Source organism: Lates calcarifer, linkage group LG11, assembly GCF_001640805.2.
Source record: "Lates calcarifer isolate ASB-BC8 linkage group LG11, TLL_Latcal_v3, whole genome shotgun sequence".
Classification (NCBI taxonomy): domain Eukaryota; kingdom Metazoa; phylum Chordata; class Actinopteri; family Centropomidae; genus Lates; species Lates calcarifer.
In genome coordinates this window covers 15,652,449-15,677,807 of record NC_066843.1, presented here as the reverse complement: position 1 = coordinate 15,677,807, position 25,359 = coordinate 15,652,449, and the positions used below count along the sequence as shown (strand labels likewise).

The 25,359-nt window shown below is 40.5% G+C and overlaps 2 protein-coding genes across 2 annotated transcripts; one reads left to right on the top strand and one right to left on the bottom strand.

Moving 5' to 3' along the window:
• Positions 1 to 4,654: 4,654 nt before the first annotated feature.
• On the bottom strand, positions 4,655 to 11,517 carry desi1a (desumoylating isopeptidase 1a). Its single transcript, XM_018672906.2, has 6 exons — positions 11,307 to 11,517; positions 10,948 to 10,969; positions 10,395 to 10,464; positions 9,016 to 9,125; positions 8,740 to 8,862; positions 4,655 to 7,395 (listed from the first exon to the last, which is right to left on the bottom strand). The coding sequence occupies exons 1-6, from the start codon at positions 11,395 to 11,397 to the stop codon at positions 7,305 to 7,307; spliced, it is 507 nt and encodes a 168-aa protein (XP_018528422.1). The 5' UTR covers positions 11,398 to 11,517; the 3' UTR covers positions 4,655 to 7,304.
• Positions 11,518 to 11,916: 399 nt separating this feature from the next.
• flii (FLII actin remodeling protein) lies at positions 11,917 to 25,346 on the top strand. Its single transcript, XM_018672904.2, has 31 exons — positions 11,917 to 12,090; positions 13,343 to 13,453; positions 14,326 to 14,397; positions 14,624 to 14,704; positions 14,874 to 15,121; positions 15,293 to 15,396; positions 15,562 to 15,737; positions 16,014 to 16,171; positions 16,486 to 16,570; positions 16,878 to 17,025; positions 17,152 to 17,282; positions 17,526 to 17,633; positions 17,795 to 17,899; positions 18,036 to 18,215; positions 18,430 to 18,512; positions 18,644 to 18,718; positions 18,994 to 19,077; positions 19,211 to 19,382; positions 19,854 to 19,961; positions 20,084 to 20,275; positions 20,364 to 20,462; positions 20,595 to 20,684; positions 20,777 to 20,916; positions 21,051 to 21,285; positions 21,424 to 21,578; positions 21,715 to 21,775; positions 21,955 to 22,083; positions 22,920 to 23,026; positions 23,143 to 23,248; positions 23,336 to 23,401; positions 23,484 to 25,346. The coding sequence occupies exons 1-31, from the start codon at positions 12,028 to 12,030 to the stop codon at positions 23,616 to 23,618; spliced, it is 3,807 nt and encodes a 1,268-aa protein (XP_018528420.1). The 5' UTR covers positions 11,917 to 12,027; the 3' UTR covers positions 23,619 to 25,346.
• Positions 25,347 to 25,359: the final 13 nt, after the last annotated feature.

Genomic DNA, 25,359 nt, shown 5'->3' with positions numbered 1-25,359 from the left:
CAAGAGTTAACATTGCTGTTGCTTTCCACTGTTGGAGACAGCTCTAATGAGGTTTGACTCTGAACTCTAAACATTTTTTCTACACTGATGAGTAAACAGCTGGTAACACTAAACAACAGTGGCTATGTAGTGATATCATAAAGTTACATACAGCACCTTTTAAAGTTCTACATCATCATGTGCACACACAGGCAGATACCATAGACTGTATATAAAGAGGGCAGATACACATGTACTCACTGACACACACACACACACACACACACATGCACAATGTCCAGATGGGACAACCCAAGGGCATTCCAGGAAACGACTGCAAATGGTGACTGATGCAGCAGGAGGACAGTTCACATGTCTCTCTGTATATTTATGCATCTATGTATTTATGCAAGGACATGGCAGTTATCCTGGCCTTGGCTTCACATAGACAAGGAGCACACAGCAGCTGTTGACCCAACTGATTCTGAAATGGTGACCTGGCCAGCTGGTTGGCCGTTCCCCAGCTGGTTGCCTGTGGTGGGAGCTGACAAGTTAGACAGAGGAAATAAAGGAAGCGAGGTAGAGGTGGTCTGAAGGAACAGATAGACAAACGATATCAGAGCGGGTTGAAGTAGAAGCAAGAATGTCACACACTTTGTGTCAAACACTGACAATGTTCTTTCATTTCAGCTCTAAGCTAACACCAGAGTGTAATATGTTTCTGCATGAGATAAACACAGTACAAGTATGGGCAACTTATAAATCACTCTGAAATTAATATTCTGGCTGTGAGTGTGTTTGAGCTGCATCTGAGCATTTGACAAAACAAAAAAATTGTGACAGACAAAAACAGTGACATGCAGACACTCTGGTCTTTCCTTCACATGAGTGCATTTCTAAAGTTATCTTAAAAAACTCAATGAAGTACTTTGTAATAGCAGCAAAGTCTAAGCCCATTACAACTAGAAAGCAAAATGGATGATGGAAAATGATAGAGGTTAAGGAACAAGGTCAAGAAAATTGGAGGAGGCGAGGAGAGAAATGAGAAGAGGCCTGGAAAGCGGAGGGGGTGCAGCCAAGCAGAAACTCCCCGGGTAATTAAGGTTTTTGAGAAAGAACAAATAAGAGGGGAGTGATGAAAAGGAAAAGAACAGGGGTGTGAGAGGAGGAAAAATGAACAGGGGAATGTGATAGAGGTCTGGAGAGAAACAGGTGCAAGATGAAATGATAGAGAAAGAGAAGGTAAGCGCGTTTGTTAGTGGTGGAGGTTTGCAAAAAAGAGGTAAAGTGAGGAAGAAGATAAAGGATGAAGAGAGAGACTGAGGTGGGAAGGTTGGAAATAAATATATAGATTGATGGTTGAAAGAGGAGAGGAGGAAAAGAGGGGAGAGCATTAAAGGGTGCAAAGAAGAATATCCTCTTTTCATACAGGCTGCTGCGACATATTGACAGTCATTTAAACTGACACATACAGCAGAGATGAAACCATGTCTGAGCAAGCATGACTGGACAAGAATAATCATCAAACTTACTGAAGTGGCTTACAACATTTAGCCAGACTCCTATGAGACTGAACTTAATTAAATGTGGAGACAACTGTCGTGACAACAAATGAAAGTGTCTGTGATTGTGAGCAATACATATTTCAACTGATTATTTTAGCATCTGCCCAGTTGATTCTGCTGCCTCTGCTAAGAATGTATAGAAAACCTGGTTCAGTGTTGGATACTATTTTGTGGTTTAGCTGCTTGACCGGTTTTGTTGCTTGAATTTGGTTTAAGTAAAAAAAAAAAAACAGAGAGATTCAGAATCAAGCTTTTGTAGTGCAAGTGTGCAGATCCACACAATATGTAGGATTATCTTTCTGCAAAACACCAAATGCAGGAAACGTGACAAACGGTAGATTCTGAGTCACACAAACTGAGAACCTGACACTCGCCTACTGGGCAGCACATACATTAATTATCCCATTGCTCAAAGTAGCAGGGTAACCTTCAAAAATGGTACATGAATCCCTTAATTATGCATATCAGTGCTAAATGAAACATTAAGCCGTAGGGATGTAGTTCTCCCGGCAAAACCTTCAGGAGAGCTGATGAAAATGCAGCTTTTAAACACTTACCTGTTAAAAGCATAGCTCTTCTCTCCATCTCTCACCTTCAGTCACACCCACAGACACAGACATCAACACACACACAAACACACACACACTTTGAGGACATTGTTATGTGGCAAATCAGGACCTCTCCATGGAACTGCAGTCACTGTTAAATCAACTTTTTCATTCATTTGTAATCTCACCATCCATTTGGTTTAGTGAGGTTAGCTTCCGATTCACACTCTTTTCACCGTCACTCAAGCTTTTTACAATTTTTCTTGCTCACATTATGAAGCTTCTTTAACCAGTATTTAAACTATACTTAGAGTATGGTTCAATGAAAGGCAGTGTTGGTCTGTTGCTCTGTTGGTCAGTTGATCTACCACTTAGGTCCAGACTGAAACAGGTAAACATTTTTATTTTAATTTATGACAGTTAACTGCAAAACTACTGATGGATAATTCCCATTAATGTTAGCTGCACTTTATTAGCAAATGTAAGCATGCTAAAAAACAAAACTGAGGTGGTGAATATTGTAAACATTACACCTGCTAAATGTTGACATTAGCATTTACCTCAAAGCTCAGTTGTGCTTCAGTACAGCCTCACTGAGCTGCAAACATGGCATTTAGCTCAGGAGTTGGTGGAGACCAAATCAGAGCTAAAAGGAGAGTGAATATCGGACTTTACACTTGTAGCCTGAAATAAAACATGAACGCTAATGCCAATGTCACTCTGTAACTGCTGGATGTGAAAATAGGTGTGTGTTTGCCAACATGTCCACAATATAGACTTATACCAGTCCAATATGTAGTTGTTTTTACAGGGACAACAAAAAGGGAAAATCAGCTAAAATGTTGGGCACATATTCAAACTTTTTTATATTTTTAGAATCTCATTAGTAATAGTAAATGAACTTTGCACCACAGTTAAAACAGAGCCTATAAGCGAAGAAGCTAAGTCACCCCTATGTGTCATGGAGGGATTTGTCACCACAGCAGGAGGGTCGGTGTGACTCACTGGGTTTTGTCACAGAGGTACTGCCATACTAACAACTTTGGCCCAGGCTGACAGTACCCTTGAAGTTGGAGAGAAGGTTAACGTTTGTCAAACGTCACATGGACACTCATAATTGTACTACTAACTGAGCTGATTCAGCTACTTGCCTGCGGGCAGCAAGGACAGGGTAGGTCTGTGTGCATTTATTATCCACTCTCTCTTAGGAGGGGTGCTGATCTAAAGGCCATGGACCAAGTCTGCTTCACATCTGTTTACACAACAGTTTTGCTGCACAGTGAGATATTTGCCATCTGGAACAGTGATACCTTCTTTGACATCATGATGGATATCACAGAGTTTAGCTGACAAAATGATTAGCACAGACAAGACCGGATATATTTTTGTGATGAGTGCCAAATAACTGAACTTAACAAAAATGATGAACTTTAATTATTGGTGTGAAATCATATCATATTTAAAATCTATTTATCCATATTAGAAGCAGTTGGTTTTAAAGTTTGAGAAAGAACATCTTTCCATATTGTTTTTACATCCACCTTAAACACTACACACCTTCATTAAAACAGTTGAAAGTATTATTTTCCTTTTATTTAACCTTTTCCTTTTCCCAGAGAGGACCTAGTTCTGCTGACCATTCACTTCCCTGAAAACACACACACTCACAATTGGGGGTTGTTGCAACATCATTTATTGCTCATTAGTGCTTATTGGATCTTGATAGTGGGGAGGGATACAGTAATATTAATTCACCACTTGATTAAACATGTCATGGCTCGTGCTTGGTTTTGAAACGGCAACCTTTTTATCAAAATGCATCTGTAGCTAGAGAGAGAGCAACACTGTCTCTCTGTGGACACTCAGAGAACTGCAGTTGGGCTGTAAGAGAGCACAGGAGGAGTATTAAAACAGCTGACATGATCATTTCAAGTTGAATGGTCACAGTACCAGCACCATGAGATACCCACTAATAAAGGGTGATCATAACAAAGCTTATTGGATCCACTCCACAACACCTTGTCCCCTCATAGTTTACTCTAATACTGAGTTTTTCTTGTAGGCAGATCCTGTTATTATAACCTATATTGTCATTACAAATGCCTCTGATAGAGTTATGTATTTTTATTTTTTTTATTTTTTTTTTTACAGATTCCCCCATAGGCTCTATATGTGCATGTAGAAAAACAACCTGTATGTAAAGAATCCTATATTCCACTTAGTCTATTCATGTTGTCAGTTTATGGTAGTTATGAATATTTGACTCTTGTTGCCACCCAGTGTCTTGTTAACCTGTGAGAGCTTTTGTGACATACTGATAGGAAGTTTGCACAAGGCTATGCATGTTTTTTTTAACACATATTAATGTGTGCACATGACTGCTATTATGTAAATTCCTTTAGACACTAATAGTGCTTGTTTTTTACAGTTAAATTGTCAAAGTCTCCAACAAATATCATATGTATCTATCCATGCCAATGACTATTAATTAGATAACAATAATAATAATAATAATAATGATCTGAATCTAAAATGGTCAAGAATACACCAGAGAGTCACATATTTGCAGTCAATGGCTTTATGTATAGGTCAATTACAAAAGCAGTTACAGAAACAATACAAACAATATGCATTAACATATCTACCATAGTTAGATTACTCAAATAGGGAATAATATCCATAAATATATCTGTTGCAATTTCACATTACTGGTAGCAGTCAGCAACACCACACATTACAGCAACAAAGGGTGACTTGTGCAGTAATACATTTCAGTGGTCTGGTTAGCATGTCAGTTAGTTGGTTAGCACAAGGCAAAACAACACAACCCAGATTCACCTGAGCTTTCTAGCCTCTTAAATGGGAATTAAGTTTAACAGGTTAATCTCTAAAAGTAGCCAGCAGTGACTGCTTGTAAGGTAAAATGTGTATTAAGGTTTATTTTATTGCAGGAGAACACGATGAAAGTTAATGCTGGTTTAATCATTCTTTGAGACTTGTTATACTGTGCTTCGTTCATCCTTCACTCTGTTTATTTAAGCAGGGAAAGGCCAATGAGGTTCAGTGTGGTTCATGTGTGGTAGCGTCATCTTAATCAGATAAACCCTAAAGCATTTGATCTACTCAGACTGCTACACATCAGACAGCTATATGTTCTTTCTGATGGCAGAGTGCAGTGGATAATACACTGAGATTATAGGCTGTGAGCTACAGTACTGGATCCAGATGTTGTTCAATCTGGATTATTTTCAAACTGCTTGTGTTTTAAACAGTTAAATATTTAGTTCATTATCTGCATTTCATGATGAAAATTATTGAGTTCACCTAGTTTAAATTTTTTTAAGAAAAGTTACCATTTTTAAGGTTTCTGGACCATCATAAAATAAAGATTTTTTAATGCAGACTGCCTAATACCATCTGTGCTATACTATAACCATGCCAACCCCCAACAGTGAGACTGGAAACATGCGGAGGGAGAGATGAAGGCACAGAGGTGTATTGTATATCAAACACACTCTGGTGGCTGTTAAAGGACTCAAGCAGGTTGTTAATAAGTCGACAGTGCAGGACATTGCCCCGCATATGGTCACCTCTATGTTAAAAATATCTGTGGATATGCAATTGTTTAGAATTACCCACATGGCAACTGGAACACATGTATCAAAAATAATTATAATTATGGAACAACTGTATTTGTGATCAGCATCTTCCTTTGGAGCTGGTAACACAAGCCAAGAGGCACAACTTACTCACAACTTGTATGTGATATAACTGGGCTGTGGTGCAGTTTACTTTTAATTATTTCAGAGCGTAGATTTAATACCAAAGACCCTACAGTGTTGGTTATTTCTGACTTCTGAAGATTTTGCAAAAAAAAAAGAAAAGAAAAAAAAGAACCAGGATCGTCTGGAAAATTATTTTACAGCACTGTGGAACTTTATCCTGTGTTTTCTTCATTAACAGATGACATCCAAGGTTTAATCCCATGTACACAGAAATAACTGAATATATAGTGAACTGTGCCAGTACTGCTATGAAGATAAACACTCAACAAAGTTTATGTAATCTCTTATATAAGCTTATGACCTCTGAGCTAGTTAGGTATCAATCACCTGCTGTATATCATATCACAAACTCTGTGATGGACGGAATGATAATGTCAGGTATGATAATTAGGCGACCACAAAGAATTCAACAGAAACAGAGACAAATATTATAGGTACAAAAAGATTGCCGATGGGAAATTAAATTCAGGCTACCAAATAACAAAAAGTAAAATAAAACATAAAAGTACTAAATTAAAATTTGATTGACATTAAAAGATTCAACCATCTTCTTCTTATTTTCCATCAACCTGCATCCATTGAATTGAATATATTAAACATATCTATACAAAAGTGTACACTCAGATTAGTTCCATTGTAGTCAGCAGCAGATGATTCTCACTGCAGAAACCATTGCGTGAAACCTGATATGTGGGGGAACTAAAATTTTTATTAAGAAAACTACATTGAAAATCAGTATTTAAAAAATCATGTGGCAACACCAAAATGAGCAAAATGATTATATAATGAATTAGCTTGATGCACTTATGTGCTACGAGGTATTTTAATGTTGTAGGTGCTTTAATTACAGCTATAGGATATGCAATATTTCCATGTTGTCGAGTAAAAGTATATACTGTAGTGTTGCAAAAATGTATTATACTAAAAGTTGCAGTGCCCCAAATCTGTTCAGTAAAATACTTTGTGAAATATACTTTGTTACCACTGACTTCTAAAAATCTCTCCACAGATGCATTTCTGAGGAGGCAACATTCATCAAACTCAACTTTCAGTGTGTAAATGTTGATAGCAGGCTATGCTGGTATAATGCAAAATTCCAGCTGTCCTTTGTTGCTGTCCAACTACTTCTCAGTACATTGCATTTGATTTAAGCTGACCAAGGCACCCTCAAACTTCATGAAGTGGGCAGTGATTTGCCACTGAGTAGTATTCACCAATCAACTAGATTTTAAGGAGGAAATTACATTTAAATAATACATTTAAGGATTAACTGGTCATCTATCAGTTATAGCTTCCAAAACTGCAATTACCTACATTGCTAGTTTATTTATAGAAAGAGAGAAAGAAAACTAGTTAGAGACTTCTTAGTGACTGACTACAATGGAAGTGACCTTGAGAACACTCTGTGACTCTGCTGCTCTCTCAGATTAGATGTTTCTTCCCCCGTTGATGACATTACCTCCTGGAGGGGCGATGTGGATGGAGTCCAGAATGGGCCGCAGTATTTGCCCGAATGGTCTGAAGATGGTAAAGAAAACATTTGTGAACGCATATTTACAGGCAGAAACTGTTACGAGTTCAGCATCAAACTTTTACACATTCATTTACTTGCCAAGAGCTGTCTCCAGTGGTGGAAAGTATATTAACTTTTTTCAATATCAAATACTTTTCTTCTACTGAATTCAGCATGCTAACCAGTTAGCCCTGGCCAGTCTTGTCGCATGATACCACTTCGTGTGTCTGCCCTCAGTCCAACATGAGAGTGCTAACGTATAATATTAAGGTATTTCCGCTTATGAAATGTAATTTGCATCGGCCTCTACAGTGAATTTTTGTCAGTTCTACAGTTCAGCACCATACTCCACTCTGCTACAGTGCACTGGAGCATCTCTATAGACAGTTAGCACATGTGGGGCAGAGCTCCAGCTCTGTGTATAATTGAGTCCTGAAAGCTGAATTCTCTCAAAACAAGTAATTGCAGTGCAGATTGTTTGTGGTTTTAAATTTAAATCAATTTGAAATTAGTTTCTGTGGCTGGAAACCAGGCACAATAAAGCAGATTGTTGCACTGGAATGAAAAATTAATTTCAAAATATACTTGAAACAAATTTACCCGTACTGGACAGGCTAGAATATTCTTACAGCAGATTATGTGACTTTCAAGGGGAAAAAAATGTAATTAATGACTAAAATCACTCAATAAGCAGATTTTGTGCAATGTACAGTGCATTATATTTTATTAAATGATCATACTGTATGTTCTGAATGGAAAGTAATACTTCTCCCTCCCTAGTGGAGTATAAATATGATGAAACAGAAAGATGAAATACTCTAGTATCGTAATATTGTATGCTTATTGCAGGTGTAGCTAAGGCACTTGTTCAACTTTATGTGTCCACTGTACTTCCCATCTCTGCTAGGGCAACTAGTACTGCCTGTTCTCTCTTAATGTAGCTGAGTCACACTGAGTTTGCAATAGAACTTGTTTCTCCCCTATGACTGGCCATGTGACGGCTAAAAAGAGATCAAAGTGAGCCCTTAAAACTAGTCCAAGTAAAACTCCTCAGAGGGCCACATCACATTAACTTTTTGGTTTACTTGCAGGGTTTGAAATTTTCTGTAACTTCAGTCAAGATGACCTGACAACACTTTGAAAAAGACGTGTTTTATAATTCATCCACATGTTACATGATTTACTTGGCTGATCGTTTTACTGCATCCACTGAGTCACTGTCTTGCCTAGATTTTATCAGGGCACAGACAGGAGCATATGATGTACGGTGGTCCGCAGGGACAAACTTTGAAACAGGCAAAGACCACTGAAGTCATGAGCAGCTGTGAGGGACTGATGTTTACACTCACGTGGACAGGACTTCGGATGGAAGGTCGGTGATGTAGGAGGGGATGGGCCGGCCCGTCAGAAACTGAGCCACCTCATTGGTGAAGGTGTTGCAGTTGTGCTCAAACAGACGATACCTGTCACCTCTAAACGAATAAGAAATGAAGGAGGGTTAATTAATCAGATAACAAGTATAAAATCCTAATGATCAGACTTAACATATTAAAAAGTAGTAGCTTCTCTCAATGAGAGAAAGATGAAAAATAGTGTGAAGAGGAGATGAAGAACAGTGACTCGACCTGTATGTGCTCTCTCCCAGGGAAGAGAGGTAATCCATGAAGATTTCCTCGGACACTTCGGTTTCACCCAGCTCCACTACTGTGTCTGGAGGTCCCAGCATTGTCCCACCCTGACAAACACACAACACACAGGAGGAAACTGAATCACAAAATTGATATTATGTGAGAGCTATTGAAGAAAGTAACAAAATCACTGATGGATTGATTGATTGATCCAAGAGTTGCTGTCAATCACATATCAGCAATCTAAAAGAACAGCAATTCTAGGTCAATTTTTCCCCCTGGTTTTTGTGGATATTTTGCTAAAAGCTAGATTACATCACATCTAGGGCAGATACTTGCAGCATAGTGGGAATGGTGATAATAGAAAAAAGTTCACCTATCTCAAACATCGGGTTTTATCAGTCCCTCTAAATTACAGAGCAAGCATGTCTTTCTAGTGTAGCCATTTTGCACAATCATGTGGGAAGAAATTGATCTCACAAAAAGCTAAAATACCAGCTTCTCTACCAACTTTTTCTCTGCCTGGCCTACTTCACTTACCATTATTAGAAATGTTAAAGAATGAGGCAGGCAACTTTTATATTTTTACATTTCTAATTTATTTCATACTCTACATTTTCTTATCATCCTTGAAAAAACCAACCATTAAAGCATGTATCCCTTGAACAAGTATTTCCTGTGTAACCAAAGTCAAATAACGTTTATTTACTCCATAAACACTAACAAGAGCACCAATTGTGTATTAATCCACAGCTGAAAGTAGTCCCCGACACATACACCATATTACTCCTATTTGAGTAACATTAGATTAAAAAAACAAAACTACATTGCCCAGACTACATTGATTAGACAATTACTTAGCTATTTTAAAAAAGGAAACTACAGTATGTGTTTGTGATATAGACAAAGTAAGGATGTTAGAAAGTACCATTGTTGGTTTTGGTCCTTTCATGAGTTGTAGACAACAAGAAAAACATAGAAGAACACCAGACATATCCTTTAAAAATGAGGAGGGAAATTACTAACTGAAGTAGAGGTAATTCAGGCCAAGTCTCAAAACATTTTATTAATATATGGATTTTACAGACAAGCAGCCCACATGAATTTTTAAGGATTTAGTTTCAGCAGTGCTGTGTGCTGACAGTTGGAATACATAATCTTGAGTGACTGGACCTCTTGGTTTGCAGGTGTAATGTAGCTGTTTCACTTACCTAGAAACTTCCCTGGGATTTTATGTCTAGTGAAAGGGGCCCACAGACAGTCTGTTATCTTCTACGTGTGCAGCAGCAGTCTCAGATAGATGGCCTACATCTCTTTTGTGAGCTTGTTTGACGAGACTTGTGAAACAGGAGTCAGTCCCCTTGTTACAGACTTACCGGTGAACAGCTGGAGATGCCCTCCCCTCCGAAGAAGAACTCATCGCCGTATGCCACTATAGCCGTGTGCCTGGCAGAAAGGCACAAAATTAACACAGGGGTATATCCAGGTCAGAGCAACTTGATATTACTCAACATTTGCTGCTGTAACCAGACGACTCAGTTAAATCTAGGCTTACATTTATGACAGGTTTTGGCATCATTTGAATAAATAAAAGGAACAATCCAGTCTTGGATAGATTGATGCTTAATTAATGTGTGATGTGCTATTTTGTGTGATGAAACACTGTAATTTACTTTTGTGGTGTATCACCTAACCCAAAGTTCCTAAATTTCCTTCAGCACAATCCAAAACAAAACAACAACAAAATTAGGGCAGAAATAGACACAGCACCAGCAGCTGTTATATATAGTGGTTTGTTTAAATGGGTCACTAGCCTACACCTGACTGAGTCACAAATTTCATGAGAAGCAATGTTTTCATGAGTCAGTAGGTCTGACTATTAGGTCAAAGGCAACCTAGTTATCAAAATAGCAGAAGGGAGAGTCATACCATATACCATCCAGTTGTTTTCCTGTGAGAGAAAGGGAGGGAAAAGTAGTGAGAAGAAGCAGGATGCAGATGATCTTTTGTGCAAACATCTCAGGAGCTAAAACTAACGAGTGGAGCAGTTTGATGTCAAGCTTCAGTCACGATCATAGTGAACATACATACAACATACATCAGTAAGGCTTTACAATTTATTACAAAATAAAATTAATGATGATTAATAAAACACACTAAGTAACAACTAACAACTTAAGATCTATACAAAGCAAGCTATAGAGGACATCCCTACCCGGTATTTGTTATGATCACTTACAGTATTTGTCCCCAAGGCCAGACTGCATCGGATTTTTATCTGTACTTACCTAACATGATGGGGCTGAGGCTGCGTGCCATTCCTCTCGATAAATCATAAATATACAGTTGCACATTGTATCGCGTGGCACTCTTATCCATAATGTAAAGCCCTAAGATAGCTTTTCTAAAATGTTATTTTTCTGTTAGCGGGCTCAGCTAGGGACCTTTAATAGCACAGCTGACTGGGTGGGCTCTACGGGGATGATGTCACTACGGATACAGTCTCTTCCGTTTCTTTTGCTTTCAAAATAAAAAACTTTAATGGGAAATTTCAACATCACATCGATAGTTTTTTAAAGAAATTGTTTTATTTTGAAGGAAATTTGTGTGTTTTCCGGTTTTGCCCCGGCTATCTCTGAATGACTTGACACAATTTAATTATAAAAACTGACAGCGTTGTGTAGACAACCTATTGTATAAACGCGTAAACTTAAATGGAGAAAACGCCGTCTGAGCCTTTGACTGTTGTGGAATTGACAAGCAAGTCCTTATTCAAAAGCAGGACAGTGACACTGTCCATGGTTGTACTGTGATACCACGGGAGGGCGCTGAACACATACATCATTTACACTCTCTGGTCCACACCCCGGAGCAGGAGGTGGCGGTAAAGCAAATAATCCGCCGTTAAGCACCCCAAAGAAGAGCAGTAGTAGCAGCAGCCACAGCCCTCCTCCTTGCCACTGGACCAAAATAGACAGTTTAGGGCTGTGCAGCTGACATCAACCAGAAATGGCTGCCACCGGAGTTCTTCCCTTCATTAGGGGGGTAGACCTCAGTGGAAACGACTTCAAAGTAAGGATTTTAAGCAGTATTCTCTGATTTATAAACCATAGCCGTTTGGCTTAGTTTAGCAAGCAAGCTAAAGTTTGAGTCTCAGAGCAACAAACCGCTACAGGCTCAACTCGCTAAACCATTAGCTTAGCTTAATGTTACTAGCATTGGGCGTTAGCCAGTTGTCAGATGTTTGTCATGGGCAAAGTAGAGTCTGACTTGTTTCAGTCGCAAGCGTCATATCTGGCGGCTTACCCACTGTAGTTTAGGGGAATATGTTTTCTTTGTTTATACTTTGTTAACTGTGAGATTATTGTTCGTAGTCAGGGATAACATAGCTCTTATTTCCAGCGTCACGTTAGCTAGCTAATTTAGCTTCACTGTTGGCTAACTGTGGCTGTCTGGGTCAGCAGCACAGGCTCCGTGTCAGAACATGTCAGCTTTATCAGCGTTTAACTTAGATAATGCTGTGGCCAAAAACAGCCATTAGCTGATATTACAGAGTTTGTTGAGTGGCTGCAGACACACAATGTCGTCATAGTTATAAAGTTTGAGCCACAGCTTAGTTTGGGAGATGGGAGAAGCAGCTCGACAGACAGGCAGCAGTGACAGCTGGGGTCATCTGGCATGAACTGACAACGATTTGTGTACTAGTTGCCATGTCGGTATTAAAGTAGTGGAAATGAACAGGCGTAATAAGCTGTTGTCTGTTAGTCAGTAAATGGCTGACGAATAAAATCTATTTTCAGCCAGTCTGGGATGACATCATTTCCTCTGCCAAATTATGCCCCAGATCAAAACGACTGTAACAGGCACTTTTCAAGTGTCATATCCGGACTGTAAAAAATAGCATATAACATCACAGCAGGCCAGATGTCTGCTGCATTTACTCATCTAACTGATTTGTATATGACAGAAGTTGTCCAGATTTGTGTTGTCACACCTGCCCGTAAAACAGGGCTGAGGTCAGCTTTTAATATAACGTGCAGACACAGATTAAATGTACTCACATAGCATTTTATTTTATTTGCTAGCCTTGTATTATATGACTTCTGCAAGTTGCATTTTAACAGATCTCTATATTCACAAGACTACATCCAGAAGCTTTTGCCCATATTTCAGGTCCAAGTGATTTTGGTAAATAATTGTTACTAATATATTTACAGGTAGTGTTGGCTGGGTTTGATTGTAGCCTCCTCCCCTTTTACCACAACTCAGTACAAGTGTTATTATTGTCAAAAGTCATGCATGTCTCTTCCTCTTATCTTTACAGGGTGGGTACTTCCCAGAACATGTCAAGTGTATGAGCAGTCTGCGATGGCTGAAGCTGAACAGAACAGGATTGTGTTACCTGCCAGAGGAGCTGGCCTCTCTGCAGAAGCTGGTGAGACATTCAAGCCTATTTGCTCGTCATTAGCTTGGCCTCATATCTTTATGCATGGGGGCATTATCTTAAAACATTGTTTACATTGTTGTGTCGTGTGTCTTGTTCTCTGTTCACCATGTGCATACCCATGGGTAACTACTTAGAAGCTAGAGGTTGAGTTGAAAAGAACTACAATGATAGTGATATTATGGTTTTGGTATTGTCCTAATTATTCATAGAAATAATAATTACAGTAAATTAAAGTGAGTGATAAATTAATTTTGTTAGTCATAGGCATGTATTGTCACTGTGCTTTTGTTTTTTGTTGCCATCTATTATGATATCAACCTAGATTACTTATTCCATCTGTCACTGCTTTGCTGACAGCAGTGCTAGTCAGTCTCAAGGTCAAAACACACCAATATTTAAATTTATAAGTGTGGGTAGCAGAGAAGATCACACCAGCATATTGATGCATTTCACCAGTGAAACCTCACCTGACCAAGAACACACATGGTCCCTGCTTTAATCCTCAATATCTTTGATAGGATTATCCAATCTTACTCACCAAAGCAGTGCTCAGCAGGCCACGGTGAATAGATGATCTGTGCTGGCATGCTTGATCTTACCAGGTGTGGGTAAACAAGATTAGTGTGTTATCATGTCTCACAGTTGCTGTGTCTAGGGTGTGTTTAACTGAGGGTTTGCTTTGATTTTATCCTGTTTGTAGTTAGATAATTCTGTTTAGAGATAACTGGGCATTAGGTGGTACATTGCACAGCAGTGACCAGGACACCTTGTAGGGCATATGTGTGGGATTTTAGATTATGTTGTGTTTGTGCAGTGCACTTTGTACCTGTTAACAAAACCTCCTGTTTTTGCTTCTTCAGGAGCATCTTTCAGTGAGTCACAACAGCCTGACCACGTTACATGGAGAACTGTCCAGCTTACCGAACCTACGGGTAACTGACACACGCATGAGAAAATATGTATAAAACACATGTAGAATTATTTTGTAGAATTATATTACAACTATAAGCAATAACAATTACCAAATTGCTTGTTAGTAATGCTGATTTCAATGTAATGCTTTGACAGGTTCACATGGGTTTTCTAACCTAACCACCTAATTGTACCATATATATTTAATTGTAACACATGACTAAAAATATTTCGTTATGTGTGCAGGCGGTGGTAGCCAGAGCCAACAACCTGAAAAACTCTGGAGTCCCAGATGACATCTTTCAACTGGATGATCTCTCTGTGCTGGTATAATAATCTGACATCATCTATTTTTCTCTACTTACCGTAACCGTAAAGACTACATACAACTTCCTTAATTTTAGACCTATTGCCTTCCCTGTTTTTAGATTGTTTATGAAACTTTCCTGTCCCCAAATAAATCTGGCTTGTTGACAATATCATGTTTTGCCCTCAGGATCTGAGCTACAATCAGCTGACAGAGATCCCCAGGGACCTGGAGAACAGCAGGAACATGCTGGTACTGAATCTGAGCCACAACAGTATTGACGCAATCCCCAACCAGCTGTTCATCAACCTGACAGACCTGCTGTACTTAGACCTGAGCGACAACAAGTTGGACAGCCTGCCACCACAGATGAGACGCCTGGTGCACCTGCAGACTCTCATACTGAACAACAATCCACTGATGCATGCCCAGCTGCGGTAAAAAGACTTTTTTTTTTTTTTTAACATTTCACACCTTGACTCAAACACTCTGAAAGTTCTAGGTCACACGATAAGTCTAAAAGTAAGTGGTAAATGTAGTTAGAAAACAGAAATTAGCATTTTTCAGGGCTGCTCTAATTGGGTTTATATGATTGTGTGTCCGAGCAGACAGCTGCCGGCCATGGTAGCATTACAAACTCTCCACCTGAGGAATACCCAGAGGACCCAGAGCAACATGCCCACCAGCCTGGAGGGACTGACGCATTTAGCAGGTAATGCACACTCAGAAAACATTTTCACATACATTCTTTACTTCTTTCTTTCTTTCTTGGCACCTTTCACAAATGCCTCGCTCTGTGTATGTCCTCTGCACTCTCTGTCTGGAACACACACTCCTTTTAACTTGCTCTTTCCTGTCCCCCTCCCACCTTTCCCAGATGTTGACCTGTCATGCAACGACCTGACTCGGGTGCCAGAGTGCCTCTATTCACTTGGCAGCCTAAAGAGACTCAACCTGAGCAGTAATCAGATCTCTGAACTCTCACTCTGCATTGACCAGTGGACTCAGCTGGAGACGCTCAACCTGAGCCGCAACCAGCTCACCTCACTGCCTGTAAGCACAGTAATCATTACACAGCAGTCTTTATAAACAAGTCTTTTTGTAGAAGAGGAAGTCATGTCATTGGAGTTGTTGCAATATTAAAACCACAAACAAAATCTCATTCATTACTCACAAGAACTGAAGTCTCAAAACCTGGAAAAATGATACCACAACAAGTAATGTGTCGCTAGAATACTCTATTGTTGAACAGGCAGTTATTTGATGCCCTCTACTATATCATTTATGTAATGTCTAACTGTGAAAATTTCCTTGTGTGTCTCCGTCCAGTCTGCCATCTGTAAGCTGTCCAAGCTGAAGAAGCTGTATGTAAACTCCAACAAACTGGACTTTGATGGAGTTCCACCAGGCGTGGGCAAACTCTCCAGCCTCACTGAGTTCATGGCTGCCAACAACAACCTGGAACTCATCCCTGAGGGACTCTGCAGGTGGGCTTTGGCTGAACCAATAGACTAATTTGTTCTAAATTGGCTGATGATACAAGGCAATTATATTTTGTAGGAAAGAGCCAGATATTGAAGGTCAGCATGAGGCAGTCTCACAGACTGAGTTGTGTGTTTATCCCATCAGAAAATAAGCTGATACAAGAACCAAATGTATTGCTCGCTGATTCCAATATTCCCCAAATCATTATGAAGATGTCGAATGCAGAATTTATTGGTAATGTCAGATTCTCTGTACATGAAGTAATTGTCACCACTCGTTATGTGAATAACAAATGTGGTTTTGTGTTGTTTTTAAGGTGTGGCAAGTTGAAGAAGTTGGTGCTGAATAAAAACCGCCTGGTGACGCTGCCTGAGGCAATCCACTTCTTGACTGAGTTAGAGGTACAGTACTAACTCCACAAGTCAAGTCCTCAAATAATACTGGACTCAGTCATTGCACTTATATTGTGGTAAATGGTGGATTAATGTTGGTTTGGTTACTTTTTTTAGAAATGTCATGTCTGTTAATAACCTTCCTTGTGACTAGAGAAAAAACTGAAGGAATATTTTTCATCTCATTGAGTAGAAACATGAAATAAGATATGATAAAGAAAATAAATGTGATAAAATTATATAAAGCCGATGCAATATTAGAACATTTGAACATTTAGTCAGCAAACTCCTTTCTCGTTGATGTCCCTTTCTATAGATTCTGGATGTGCGTGAGAACCCCAACCTGGTGATGCCTCCTAAGCCAGTGGACAGAGCAGCAGAGTGGTACAACATTGACTTCTCCCTACAGAACCAGCTCCGACTTGCTGGGGCCTCGCCTGCAACTGTAGCTGCTGCTGGAGGAGGTGTGTGTGTGTGTGTGTGTGTGTATATTACTGTGTGTAGAGCTTGTACATGACTGTTGGACTATATCAATGCGTTTGCATGTTTTCTAGAGGCTTAAATCTGTATCTGTTTGTACACGTGTCCAGGAGTCAGTCCCCGAGACCACCTGGCGAGGAAGATGAGGCTAAGAAGGAGGAAGGACTGTTCTCAGGATGATCAGGCAAAGCAGGTGCTGAAGGGCATGAGTGACGTTGCGCAAGAGAAGAAGAACTTAGAGGTAAGATATGAAATGAATAGTGTAGAGAGGGATGGTTACACAGACTGTCTGCACCCTATTATTGTAGATCCACCAAAAGCAAGTTATGTCTGTTATAATTAGGTTGGCTGGTTTCAGGAGTTTGACAGGTTTAGAAAGCTCGCTGTTAACCTCAAGTAGAGTAGAGAAATGAGTGGTGGTATGATACCAAACACAAGAGGTGTGATTTACATTTCATATCAAGGATATCTGCTCACTTTGCAGGAGAACGGCGATTTGAAATATGGTGATTTAAAGATCCGACGCTGGGACAAGAGTCTAGAGAAGCCTCAGCTGGACTACTCTGAGTTCTTTATGGAGGACGTGGGGCAGGTAATGTGTGTGTGGTGTGCGTGTGATGAAGAACATGCTTCCTCTTTGCAACTTCTGCACATGTTTTTAGACAACCTTTTGGGTTAAAAAAAGTGTGGAATGTTCTTTTGAAAGTTGATTATGATCCGTATGAATATCTGACTTACTTCCCCTCCCTACAGGTTCCAGGTGTAACCGTGTGGCAGATAGAGAACTTTGTTCCCATGCAAGTGGATGAAACTTTTCATGGCAAGTTCTATGAGGCAGACTGCTACATCATCCTCAAGGTAACATCAGAGAAATATGACTAATCAACAAAAACAGATTAATCCTACTTGAACATCTGTAGATTTCATGTACTGTGTATCCTCTGACTGATTCCCTCCACTGTGTATCTTTATCTTTATCCTCTTTGTCATGTAGACCTTCCTGGACGATAATGGTGCACTGAACTGGCAGATCTACTACTGGATCGGCCAGGAATCCACGCTGGACAAGAAGGCAGGCTCTGCCATCCATGCTGTCAACCTGAGAAACTTCCTCGGAGCAGAGTGCAGGACGATAAGGGAAGAGATGGGAGATGAGAGCGAGGAGTTCAGCGCTGTACGTATAAACAATAAGCAACTATGTCAGGCTGCATACAGACGCATATAATAAAAGAAGCTTCTTCTTTATCAGCCTTCTTTTTGGCAATAGGTAAATTCACTGTGCTTCATATAAAAGCATTCATATGTGGCACAGAAACTAACCTTTGCGGCTTTATAAACCTTCAGCTGCTCAGAGCCGTTGTAAATGACTGGTTTCGTTTCGTGTGCAGGTGTTTAACAATGAGATCTCCTACATTGAGGGAGGAACAGCTAGTGGATTCTACACTGTGGAGGACACACACTATTCTGTCAGGTAAGCTGGAAGCAGCATTTTCTGAAAAACACATCTTGCATTGATTTCATTTGACCTTTTGAAGTCAAGTTTCTTTTGTTATTTATCTTTGGCTTTTATTGTCTTAATATCAACATGCTTGCTTTTTTCAGGTTATACAGAGTTTATGGCAAGAAAAACATTAGACTGGAGTCTGTACCTGTGAAGGCCTCCTCCCTCGACCCTCGGTGACTCCCTTTCTGCCTTATAACACCACATGATACACACTTGCATATTTTGCCTCAGGCTGCAGCACGAGCACACATACACGCTCCATTCCTAATGCCTTTGTATCCCTCTTATCTCTGTTTGACGTAACCAGTGCATTTACTGTGACTTGCAGCTGATTTGTTACTCATTTTTTCCAACTGGTATTTTATGTGCGCACTGTGCCTCATTTAGGGTGGAGCATTGTGTCCCTAACATCCTGTCTTTCTTTTTGTTTTTTTGGTTTTTTTGGCAGCTATGTCTTCCTGTTGGACACAGGGCTGGAAATCTTTGTCTGGCGAGGAGGCAATGCTACGCTCAGCGGCACCACAAAGGCCAGGTAAGACACAAATCCAGCACTAACACAACTTGGTTGGCAAATTTCAAGTCAGTTTCCATGTCGGAGACACAACTAAACAGCCCATTAATGCAGTGATCCAAAGCTGTGTCTGTGCGTTATTGTTGTCCTCCAGGTTATTTGCAGAAAAGATAAATAAGAATGAGCGTAAGGGGAAGGCAGAGATCACAACCCTCATGCAGAACCAGGAGCCTCCAGGGTTCTGGGAGGTGCTGGGAGGACAACCAGAGGAGATCAAGAAACACGTACCAGATGACTTCTCGCCCATCAGACCTAAACTGTACAAGGTAAATCTTTGTAATAACCTATATACAGTTATTAGTGGCAGAGTACAGTAGAGGTGTACATACTGTTTTAAGGTGTAATGCAGATTGATTTGGCCAGTATTGTGGGAGGTTTACTGTTTGATCACAGGCTTGAAGTCACATGTAACTATATTTTTGTAAATGATGTACGATGATGTACAGTATGTGGGCTCAGTAAAGGCTGGATGTCCGTTAGCAGCATGTGTCCATTTAAAAAAAAAACAGTCTTACACCTCCAGCTTTTACATGAGAATCCAGGAGGTAGTTAGAAAAGGTGAAGAGAGGGAAAATAGTTAGAGGCCTAATTGCATGTGCTTTAGAAACAAAGAATGTCAGTGACTTTGCACAGGAAGCTTTTTAAAAGTCATGATGAAACATGACGTACATGAACAGAGAACAACTCTAAACAGGAAATCACAATTCACTGATGTTCTGTTTATCACTGTCCTGCAGGTGGGCTTGGGTCTGGGCTACCTGGAGCTGCCTCAGATTAACTACAAGCTGTCAGTGGAGCACAAAGACAGCAAGATCAAACTGGACACCCTGCCAGAGCTGAGACTGGTATGTTTTACCTGCTGCATATTTACTAAGAGGCAGTAAAACCTACATCCTTAATTCCATTATTTCCTACTTCACTTCTTGTTTTACACCCTCCTTTTTTCTGATTCCGCGTCTCTCCTCAGTTGCAGTCTCTGCTGGACACAAAGTGCGTGTACATCCTGGACTGCTGGTCTGACGTGTTCATCTGGATCGGGAGGAAGTCTCCCCGTCTGGTCCGAGCCGCCGCTTTAAAACTGGGTCAGGAGATCTGCTCCATGCTGCACCGGCCCAAACACGCCTGCGTCACCCGCAACCTGGAGGGCACCGAGTGTCAGGTAACAAGAACAGACCTGCTTTACCTGCTTTCCTGTGTCTACTGTTGGTTTTTAACTCATATATGTTCATCTTCTTCCTCTTCGCCAGGTGTTTAAGTCCAAGTTTAAGAACTGGGATGATGTGTTGAAGGTGGACTACACCAGAGCAGCTGAGACTGTTCAACAGACTGACAACCTGCAGGGCAAGGTCGGTGATGCATGTGTGTTTGTTCAAGAATCTAGTTGTGGATACTTTGAATACAAGAAGGATGTCTGATATCTGCATGTGTGTGTGTGTGTGTGTGTGTGTGTGACTGCTTATTTGTGTTTTCTCTCACAGGTGAAGAAGGACGCCGAGCAGAAAGACCAGATGAAAGCTGACCTCACAGCTCTCTTCCTCCCCAGGCAGCCAGCCATGCCCCTCACTGAGGTAACAACACACACACAGTTAAACTCGTCCTTCATACTCCCTGTTTTGACTCAGCAAAAACAAACTCCTCTTGGGTTGTGTTTTCTGTCCAGGCGGAGCAGTTGATGGAGGAGTGGAACGAGGACCTGGATGGCATGGAGGGATTCGTGCTGGAGGGAAAGAAGTTTGCTCGCCTGCCAGAGGAGGAGTTTGGACATTTCTTCACACAGGACTGTTACGTCTTCCTCTGCAGGTATGTGTGTGTGTGTGTGTCTGTGTGTGTGCTCATGTTTGGAATCAAGCAGGAAATGAAAGAATGAAATTTTACTGTATGTTGTGTGAAATGGTGATAACCACTGAGCTCATGTGTCCCCCATACTTTCTCAGATACTGGGTGCCTGTGGAGTATGAGGATGAGGAGAAGGAGAAGAAGGAGGGAGGAGAAGGTGGTGGAAGAGGAGGAGGAGGGGGAGAGGAAGAGGAGGATGATAAACAGCCGGAAGAGGACTTCCAGTGTGTGGTGTACTTCTGGCAGGGCAGGCAGGCCTCCAACATGGGCTGGCTCACCTTCACCTTCTCCCTGCAGAAGAAGTTTGAGAGTCTGTTCCCTGGAAAACTGAAGGTGAGGGGAAAGATTTGTGCACATACAGTGTCTTTTTTTTTACTGACTTTAAACTTTAAACTGCTTTTATCATCATGTGTACTTTGATCACTGTTGCCACTTGTGGTTTTAACAGTTTGGTGCTGTTTTTCTGTGTAGGTGGTGCGTATGACCCAGCAGCAGGAGAACCTCAAGTTCCTGTCTCATTTCAAGAGGAAGTTCATCATCCACAAAGGGAAGAGGAAACAGAAGACCGACTCTGCCCAGCCCTCCCTCTACCACATACGCACCAATGGCAGCGCACTTTGCACCAGGTTAATATGTCACCTGGTTAATATGTTGTTCTTCCAAGTTCCCCGAAGCCTTCTTTTAACCTTCTCTCTCTCTCTCTCTCTCTCTCTCTCTCTCTCTCTCTCTCTCTCTCTCTCTCTCTCTCTCTCTCTCTCTCAGGACCATCCAGATTGGAACAGATTCAAGCAATCTCAACTCAGAGTTCTGCTTCATACTCAAGGTTGGGATTTATTTATTTATTTATTTATTTAATTTTATTTTATTTACTTTATTTTAGTTTTTAAAATATTACAGTGAAGTAGAGCAAATGTCTTTGTATCCCACCAGAGGTTTCTCAGTCCTCTCTCCTTCTCCTAAGACTCTTTGTTGGTTTTTTTGTAACACTCATGTTTTCTGCAGGTACCATTTGAGAGCACAGACAATCAGGGCATCGTTTACACCTGGGTGGGCAGAGCTGCCGACCCTGATGAAGCCAAACTGGCTGAGGACATCATGAACAGCATGTTCGATGACACATATAGCAAACAGGCAAGTTTGCATACCTGTGTGCTTTAGTAATTGGTGTCTGTTCATTTCTCTTGAATCTTCAGTTTGTGTGCTACTTGTGTGCTATCTGTCACCTCTACTTCATCAGAAACTTCAGCTGCTTTCATCCTTTACTCGCCAACTGTCATTTCAGCTTTAAACTCATAACAGTCTCGCTCTCCTGAACACATCCATGGAATCACCAAAATGACAGAAACTGAAACTAGAGCTTTTATATAACACACAGTCTACGATGTCACCGCCGACGTTTTCCCTGTCGTGTGCTCAATATCAGCAATATCTCAACCTTCTCAAGCATCGCCATGGTTACAGTTTGAATTTTGCAAGGGTGATGATCTGTTGTCAACCAGTAATGATTAAGCCCTAATCTGCCCCCGGTCGATATACTTCAATATTCTAGATGCACACCAAGTAAACAAACATTTGAGCAAGCTGTTGTTTGCACATACACGTTGGTAAAAAGCATCAGTGACTTTAAGTCACTAATGATTTCACTTTCTTTCAGTTCTTGAAATTCAAGTGAATCTTCAACTAATGAACTAATTTCTGTACTTTTTACTTCAACTGCTAATTCTACTGCTTTTCACCAAGTTTATTTCAACAATCACGTCAACTTCTTAAACACTGACACTGACAACAAGTGTGTGTTCCCAGCCATTGTGTGTTTATTAATGTGTAATGTGTATTTCTGCACATCCCATGATGAGTATCTATAAGATACATAAAGACAATTATATTTTCCATAACACCCTAACACTTTATGTATGTTTGGTTGAAAGTGTATTATGTCACAGCTGACTCTCCAGTTTGTCTCCTAGGTAATTAATGAGGGGGAGGAGCCAGAGAACTTCTTCTGGGTGGGGATTGGTTCTCAGAAGGCGTACGACGAGGATGCCGATTATATGAAACACGCTCGGCTCTTTAGGTGAGTGACCATTACCTGTTTTACCAATATGTAATACTGTCTGTTTTTATCTTACCACTACTCACATTTCTTCTATGGTGTCCTCTCACCGTTTCACCATCCTCTCCCTACCTCAGGTGTTCGAATGAGAAGGGATATTTCTCTGTGTCGGAGAAATGCTCAGACTTCTGTCAGGACGATTTGGCCGATGATGACATCATGTTGCTGGACAATGGCAAAGAGGTAACGATAAGTTATGCACAGATTTGTTTGTTTGGTTTCATCCTTTCATTTCCTACAGTTTAATTGATTTTCCTCATTTTCTCTCAGGTTTACATGTGGGTCGGTACTCAGACCAGCCAGGTGGAGATCAAGCTCAGTCTGAAAGCCTGCCAGGTGAGCGAGGACCTGCAGTTTGTGTTCACTCATTTTGGTTTCATACGTCCACATCTTACTAATCCTGCCTCTCCCTCTCCAGGTTTACATCCAGCACATGCGCTCTAAGGAAGCTGAACAACCGAGGAAGCTCCGCCTGGTGCGGAAGGGAAACGAGCCCCACTGCTTCACACGCTGCTTCCACGCCTGGGGGGCTTTCAAAACTCCCCCCTCGTAGACAGACACTCTCTGAAATCGCACACATGCTCCAAAACGCCTACATACAGATTGATTCGCTGCCATGTCATTTTCTACCGGTAAGATGATGATGATGATGATGATGATGATGATGATGTCTATGCCTATAACCCAGCTTTACCTACCCTCCATCCTGCTCAGTGCTGCTGTTCAACAGCCCTTTGGTTGACAAGTTACTGTTGGAGTCCGCAGACAAAAACAGATTTTAGTTTAGCACAACATCCCAGTCAGTGAAATTCTTCTGGTTTTAAAAAGCTGTTGTCTTGATTTCATGTCTCCGGGACAAATATCAGTTTTTCTACAAGCTTTTTTTAGCTGCAAGTCTAAATACTGTTGTTGAATGAAAGAAGAGAATTATGTTTTGAGATAAAATAGATCTAAAGTGTACAGAGGCTTTATAAAAACCCAAAGGGAGGTGGGTGAATCCCATAACATATCGATCTGTTCTTGCTGCTTTCACGTGGCTTGTGCTGCATGGTCAGTAGTTTTCATTGGAGGACGGAGAGCCGCTCCTCCGTGCCATTTTGTGCAGATCATTTGAAGCAGTTTACGGCAGATACAAATTGATTTTACGGTTTTCTCTCCATCATTGTGGGACTGAACAGAAAACAGCACTATAATTGTTTTTCTGAGGAATGTTGGTTTATACATATATATATATATTTTTCTGTTGTGTGGACTGTTCATGGTATGTGTGTGTTTACCCCATACGCCTTTACTGAAATGGGGTCTGCCCCTTTCCCAAGGTCTGTTTGATCTCTGTTCTCACCTCCTCTGACTTGACCACTGATCTGAAACTTCATTGGCCGAGATCTGTTTCAATCTATCAAAATATGATTCTGATGTAAAGATGCTTTGGATAGTAATTTCCTCAGCCACATGAAAGTTTAAACGGTTACATTTATTTGGCCAAGGAAAGCTTGAGGTCAGCGTGCAAGTAATAGATTGTGAGACAGAGCCTTGTTTTATGTTTAAGGACAAATGTTTAAATGTGCAATCAGTAGTGCCCGGGAGATCCTGAGACAAAGTAACAGTACTGTGTTGTACGTTACCGGCTGCATTCAACCTGTCAAAATGTTTATTTTCTTGCTATTCTGGAGCGGTGAGGGTAAGAGAAGCTCAAGAGTTTCTTTCTAAAGTTTAGCGTTATTGTTTTTGAAAAAGTAAAAGTGAAATGTCTAAAATTCTACAGGTTTGAAAATGAAGACAGTTTAGTCAGACACTGATCTTAAAGTGTTGCTTTCTTTTTCAAAAATCTTCCTCGTTCTGGATCGAAACTTACTGTTTTTTAAAGTTGCTAATTTTAATGGGAGATCTCTTGCACCATATCAGAGACATATCTTAATAAATATAGTAACTGGTGGTTCCACTGATCTCAGATCAGTAGTCGACATATATGGTTAACTGATGATCAGTGGCACCAGTGTCAACTTTCAGAGTACTAAACTGCTGCGATGTGTCTTGTGATCACGTGACCTGTGTGGTATGCATTGGTCCGAGCCAGATATCTATGTCCCAGATGGCTGCAAGTTCCATCATTTAGTTTCTTTATACTATATTTTGTGGGGTGAACTGTATGCCTGTTAGTGTGTCGAGTCCTACACACGTGTATGTGTGTATACAAATACGTGCACATGCTCCTGATGCCACCTGCAGATGCTTTATTTATGTATTTTATATAAAAATAAAATCTCACATCACATACTTAGTCATCTGGCTTT